The 6,892-nt window shown below is 35.1% G+C and overlaps 1 protein-coding gene across 2 annotated transcripts in view; it reads right to left on the bottom strand.

Annotated features, from left to right (window-relative positions):
• Positions 1-509: 509 nt before the first annotated feature.
• The window catches only part of LOC116341594, a 29,386-nt gene continuing 23,003 nt past the window's right edge, over positions 510-6,892 (bottom strand). The window contains exons 5-11 of one of the 2 annotated variants that reach the window (XM_031768749.1): positions 3,901-4,220; positions 2,633-3,464; positions 2,449-2,570; positions 2,274-2,337; positions 1,785-1,961; positions 820-1,009; positions 510-698 (exon numbers count right to left, since the gene is read on the bottom strand). In XM_031768749.1, the coding sequence (XP_031624609.1) occupies positions 659-698; positions 820-1,009; positions 1,785-1,961; positions 2,274-2,337; positions 2,449-2,570; positions 2,633-3,464; positions 3,901-4,220 (1,745 nt within the window). In that variant the 3' untranslated portion in view covers positions 510-658. The remainder of the gene's footprint in view (positions 699-819; positions 1,010-1,784; positions 1,962-2,273; positions 2,338-2,448; positions 2,571-2,632; positions 3,465-3,900; positions 4,221-6,892) is intronic. The other variant, XM_031768750.1, reaches the window with a different exon arrangement.

Raw genomic sequence — 6,892 nt, 5'->3', positions numbered from 1 at the left:
TTTTTTCTTAACTTTTCTGAGGGTAACAATGTTTCGCAACGGTTCAAATGCTGACATTCGAAATTAAAAAAAAATAAGAATGAGTCGATGGGAAACAAATAAATAAATAATTGGACTATATGGACAATGATTGATGCCCTGTCGTTTGATTAACAAAATCAGTATAAATTAAACTAAAATTCTAAAACAGAATTAAATACACCGTACGAATTGCTTTAACCGAGACATATTGTCTAACATAATGACATGAAATTATTTACACTAAAAACATTTCTTCTTTTTTATTACATCTAATTTGGTTCTGCTGTCATTGGGAACAATGGAGACATGCATGTATTTTCTTGCAGCTTATTATTCTTTGGCATACAATTGTGATTTCACGTGCTGCTATTTTGAAGCGGTTTCTAAAAATGCGACTCTATTTGTCATTTGTTGGATTATATTTTGTGATACAGAATCGCGATATATATATGTGGATGTTCCTGAGTCAACGCCAGATAACGATATTATTTGTGGTTCTTGCTCAAACAATTGATATTTATTGTTAAAAGAAAGCAGATTTCTTAAGTGCATGTCGTAATGATACAATCATTTATATCACCATTTCATATATACAGACTACATATTAGCAAATTAATAACATTCATCAAAACAGCGTTTACAGTTGAGCGAGGCCTTCTTCTTCTTGTTCATTTTTCCTGTAAATAGAAGAAAGGCGTTTAATTTATTTTTGATAAGGATTTTGAAAAAAAAAAAAAAAACAAATCGAAAATTTTCAAACCAAAAGGTAAAACTTTTGAAAAAAAAAAACGAAAATACCTCTTCTTTCTATATCGCCATATGGCCAATAATATAAATCCATTGACGACAAAAAGACCGGTCATTATCAACAATGGAATTAAAATATCGTAGATTGCGTCGGCCTGATCGACTTTCGTTCCTGATCGATTTTGTTTCCACAGTTGAGTCACAAATGGATCTTCCTTCTTTGTTTTGATCGATGTATGCTCTGGAATAAAATGAAAATTCGTTTAAACTTTTAGCAATAATTCCTACATTTAATTTTTCTGTCATATGCTTAGTAACGTTCAAAACCAAAAAAATCCCAATTTTAATGCGGCAACAAAAATACGAAAAAAAAATTCCAACAAAAATCAAAATAAAAAAATCACAGAAAAAACTCAAAAAACAAAAACAACTCACTTAATAAGAGATATAAAAGTTCTGGCAGTGGAAACATTTTTTTTACAAATAGAAACAAACACAATTTTAAATTATTTCCAAACAGTGGTTATCAATTTGAATGGAATTTGTGGAAATATTCCGACCGTGTCGAACATAAACCAAAAAAAAAAACAAAACAGTTGACACAGTATATAAATTTACGAACAATATAGTTCAAGTGTTCAAAGCAAACTGAAGGCAAACGAAGCGTCATAGACTAATTAGTGTAGTCGTCTTATCTCAGATGTTCTGTATCTGTTTGTCAAACGATTCACAATTGTGATTTGGTACAGTAGGTGTGTGAACAGATGTACATGTGACACACACATGTAACAAACAACAACAAAAAATTTGGCAAACAATTGTAATTAAGTCACATGTAACCAAATGATTTTTTTTTTGATAATAGTTAATAAGAACAAAGTTGCGAGTCATTAAAGAATGAAAAAAGTATAAATATTAAGCCAATAAATAAGCGGTAAGAATATATATAAACTGCAGCGCTTCAAACAATCAGCAAAAAATTGATTTATTAAAGCGAATCGATAATGTCCTCATACCAAGACAATTTGGTAAGCTATCGTGCCATGTATTTCGATCGGTGCAGTATAATGTACGACTGATTTGTAGAGTATCGGGAAATACATATGATGGTTCGCATAGAAAGGTGACCGTATCGTCTGTTTTCGATACTAATTGACCGTTGTTTGGTGCCGTTGGAATCAGACATCCATGTGCTGTGTGTGGAAAAATAAAGTGGAAATTTTGATCAAACAACCAACCCACACACGAACAATAAAAAACAATCAACAATGTGTGCCTAATGATATGTATGGTGTATGAATATGATGTACATAAACAAATATCGATTTGAACGCCATCTAAATGCTCAATACGAAAGTAAAATAATGTGGTTGGATGGTGTCTTGAATGTGGATGGAAAATCCGCTGACGATAAATATCGTGCTCACATGGTGCATTGAAGTGTTTTGTGCGGTTGGATGAAGCAATGAGAGTTCAGATGAGATCTTGGTTTTTATAAAAATTACCTGTATAATAAATTAATATGCCACGCTTCGGATAGGCCAATGTTGATGTCGTTCGAATTGCAATCTGAAATGGAAATTACATTCAGTTTTTTTCTATATCGAGTTGCTTTTCTAAAGTATCTCTCAACACAATCATTTTCATGAAAAATGTTGTTTCAATTAAAAAATTCCATACCTGCACTTCGCTCGATTCACTCAATATCTCCATTGGTTTAACCACCTCGGTGCAATTTCTGTATAACAACATTTTGTTATCAACATCGACAATTTGAAGATAGTCTTTGCAAACTGGATCATCTATAATAGAAAAAAGTGTTTTTTTTTACCTTTGTTTCTTTTCAATACAGTTGATAACTTACATCTCAAATCGACATCGAGTAAAATGAGTCGAATGCGTTGTCCACTGGGAACGGTGATGCGCCAACTACAGTTCGAATTGCCGATATAAAACATCGGGTATCCGGGTGATTGAATGAAACCCTGTTGCAAAAATGGTTGTCGAATGGCCGTTTTCTGATAGCTTGTATGTTGTCGAATTTTATTTTTACGCCAGACTCTTGGTCCATCGACCTTAATCTCTAAATCCTCGTCGCTTCTCTCATCGTATTCTTCATCATCGTCCCATTCTTTGCTAATGTCTGCTCGATGTGTATTTATCGCCGTAAAATCGTTTTCGATGCGAATTTTTGCGTTCGATTCAACGGTCGTTTGGTTTTCATTTGTGATAAAAATGTCATTGCCACCATCGATTGGCAATGTTTCGAAAATATTTGTATTCGGTGGTAGTAATTCATTATTCCATAAATTAACATTGGTGGTATGTTGTTGTGTGTGCGTGGCGGTGGTATCTGAAGTTGGTACTGAAATGGATGAGAGGTACTTGTGATTGTGCAGTTCATCGTAACCCTGTGTTGATCGAACGTCACGTAACCCATTATTACTGCTATCGAACGAATTTTCGATGACATTTTTTGTGTTATCTGCATGTTCAATGGTATTCATATGACTCGTATAAATTGAGGGCTCTGTTGAATCAACAACCGTGGTTTTTATGTTCATCGCATTCTCACGGTCTACATCGGTACGCACAATATCCTCTTCATCTTTTTTAAAATAAAATTCGTCGGCAATTTTTTCGATATCGTTAAAATCGTCCAAATTTGATGGCAACACCTTCATCACACGAAAATCCTGTGAGAACAAAAACAAATTCCACATTAATGAGACGAAACAAAAAAAAAACATGTTCGACGAACGAATTTTCTCCTTTGAACAGGTTGTGTGAACAGTGTGTTTTCACTACGTGTGAATATCTACATGAAAATTGGATTAATTGACTTGAACAAATTTCAATTAAGCATTTAACTCCGAGCTGTTTATAGTCTCATTAGAGAGATAAATGCCAGTGAACATTTTTGTTTCTATGTTCGAAATCGACACGATTCTTTTTTCATATTACAAAGTAAACAAACAATCATTACGTCATTCAAAATGGTGCTATGTAGTTCTCCGATTCAATTACTTAAAGGAATGATGTAATCTGGCAAATGTGCAAAAAAATTAATCCAATTTTCGCTTTAGTCTTGTTTTTTTGCTACTTTTTGCAGTGATTACGTTAGAAACAAACCTGTGAATAGACTCCCTTTCGTGGTTTATCGATTTGTTGAGCTTCTGCTGTCGATTTTCGTCGTTGATTTTCCATTTCGGATGGTGATGGTTTTAGTATTTTCAAATGATGAAACATTTGTTCATTTTGAATCAGAGCTTCAGCGATGGGTCCTTCACGTTCTACCCCGTTCTCCTCTTGCAAACCGCTCGGAATTCGTTCGATTTCATTTTCATTCGGCAAAGAGCGTGGCTCGGGTGAATCACCTATCTCTGGTTCCGGCTCTGGGGATTCATTCACCACCACTAAGTGTTCACCGCAAAATTTATTCAAGCGATAGCCTAAGGGAAAATAAATACATATTATTTTCAAATTACCGCTGCAATAACATACGCATATAAAAAAACAAACAAGTAATTTGATAACAAACGAATGCGAAATTAATAACAATGTCACTTGATTGTCCCCGCAGAGAAATTCCACACCGACCTCGTGCCAATTTACTCACTTTAATGAATTAATGTTGCGCATCATTCAATTTACGTGATAATGACAAAGAATGAGACCACATTCCATGCGGAAGCAACGGAAAAAAGGGTGAAACACAGAGAGAACGAAATTCGCAACATACCAAAAGTGTCGTGCTTCAATCAAAATATGTAAATTTTGAATTTTTGCATAAGAACCTTTGGGCGTCGCCTAGTTCACTTCTGGTATTTTACATTTTCTCTCTCGCACGCTCTCTCTCTCCGTCGATCGATTAAAGTGGTTCAATGTAAGGTTTCAAAATGAGCAAACTCTATTCTATTGTTGAAGAAAATATGGCTGTAACCGAATAGAAAATGTCACCAAACAACGCGACGATTCATTTATCAATAGCATTTGCAACGACCACCCCAATTCAATTCGAATGTTGAACGGAATGTAGGTCAGAGCCGCAACAGACATCAGTGCGGCAATGCATATAGTGTTTGGAGGGACTTCTAAATTGTATAATCTAATAAGCTGCATGAAATCAAATTGCGCTTTGTCATCGTCACGTATTTTTGCGGCGACATTCTAAAAAATGTGAACATTTGTGCTGTCCAAATCCTGGATTTGATCAACTTTATTCAAAAGAAAAAATGTTGAATTGAATATTTGACGACTAAGAAAAGACTCATTTCAAGCATAATAACATTGATTCAGTTGTTTGCCGAACTTATTTAGCGTGTTTATCCCACACCCACTACATCTGCTCATAAACGAGCATTTTGAAATAAAACTATTCGATTTCGTAATGCGAACTTCGTATAAATGCCTTGAATAAAATCGAAAATATTCTATCTCGTGTCTATTTCTAAATGCTATCATTTCTTGTTAGTAAGCATGCAGCCCAAGGTCAAATGGATGGAAATAGAAGAGGCGACATAACATACATTTTATTTTGCGTGAGACGTATATGTTCTCTCTACGCGTGATTTGCGTCTATATGCTCTGTATTTTGTTTATTAGAAAAAATATCGATTCACCATGTTGACGCGCTGTCATCGTGCCAACCAATGTTCAGCACTTTTTCGCTCCGTTGAGACTTTCGTTATTGCGGTTAGAGAATTTTTCCTTTAAGATAAGAGATCTCAAGGTTATTGCGTCGTTAGAGCTCTTTCCTATTAACATTATGTTGCGTCGTTTTTGTGCCGACATTCATGAAGAATAATATCGTTCAGGGAAAATAGTATCGTATGAAGAAAACCAAAGTCATTTATCCCTTTTGGCTCAATCTCGCTGATTTCATTTTCTATTTTGTCTGCATTTGCCATTTTTGTTGATATAAACAGCACCTATTCAGACTTCAGCCCGAAAACAATGAATGTGCGACTCAGATAGTGTGCAAAACAATTGTAATTCGAAATCAATAAAGCTGTTCCATTGGGTGCATTTCGGGCGTCTGATAGAGACAAATCGTCAATGGTTTTATCGATTCATTCGGCACAGATGGCCAAATTGAAATTGAATATACATGAGAATCGTTGAATTCGAAACTGTATACACAACCACTGACAGCTTGATTCGATTTGAAAGGGTGTGTATAAAATTATTCGTTCATTTGGTTTCACCCAAATAGAGCAAAAAACATGGCATTAATTTATTTTCTGCTTATGACACTTATGAATCGACCAAACATTCTCCATCCCACTTTGCAAAACATTCACCAGGGTAAATAAAATACATAAACAAGTTTTTGCGTCAAATATTTGCGTTTTTGCAATATAAAAATGATATCAAATTAATAAATACACTGGGATCGGTCATTGCTTGGTGCTTTAGTTGCATTTGACACCAATGGACGTATTTTTTTCACAAAAAATTTGCTGGATCATTTAATAAAAGCAACATATAAAACTGCAACATTTTTGGCAATGTGTAACAGCAGAGCAACAGCACATTCGAATAAATTTAACAGCAACTAATTACACTTTCATTCGTCACGATACGGATGGACACTTTGGTATCGAGCAAAACTGATGCCAGTCACTATATTCGCTTTACGTTCGCAAACCGGTGCTCACCGTTCACATTGAGTGAATGTTTCGCTTCATTTTCGGCAGACACAAAATGCAATTACATAAATTAAAGAACATTGGGCGAACGAAGAATGTAATGCAGAAAGAATAACAACAGTTTAGTTTTTGGGACTTTCTCCGTTCTCATCGATAGAGACCAGAGACGGTCTGCAAATGCAAACGGTGTATGTGTGAGAAACGATTTCGATAACTCAACTAGAATGTAATTGGATTTTGTAATTATTACTTTTCCGCACACACCTAGTGTGTAAGGTAAAGTATTGGAATCGGTCGAAAAATTAACACCCTCAAAAAACATGTTTTCTGGGTGTTTTAGGAGCCAGGGAACACGAATCTAGCGTTTTTTCGATGTCCGAATGTATGTGCGTGGTACCCTGTACGCTGTACGCTGTACGCTGTACGCTGTACGCTGTACCCTGTACGCAAAAATTTGTTAACACGATAACTTT

Source organism: Contarinia nasturtii, unplaced genomic scaffold (genome assembly GCF_009176525.2).
Source record: "Contarinia nasturtii isolate CC-2019 unplaced genomic scaffold, AAFC_CNas_1.1 Cnas_scaffold_745, whole genome shotgun sequence".
Lineage (NCBI taxonomy): Eukaryota > Metazoa > Arthropoda > Insecta > Diptera > Cecidomyiidae > Contarinia > Contarinia nasturtii.
This window is presented reverse-complemented; position numbering and strand designations above follow the sequence as displayed.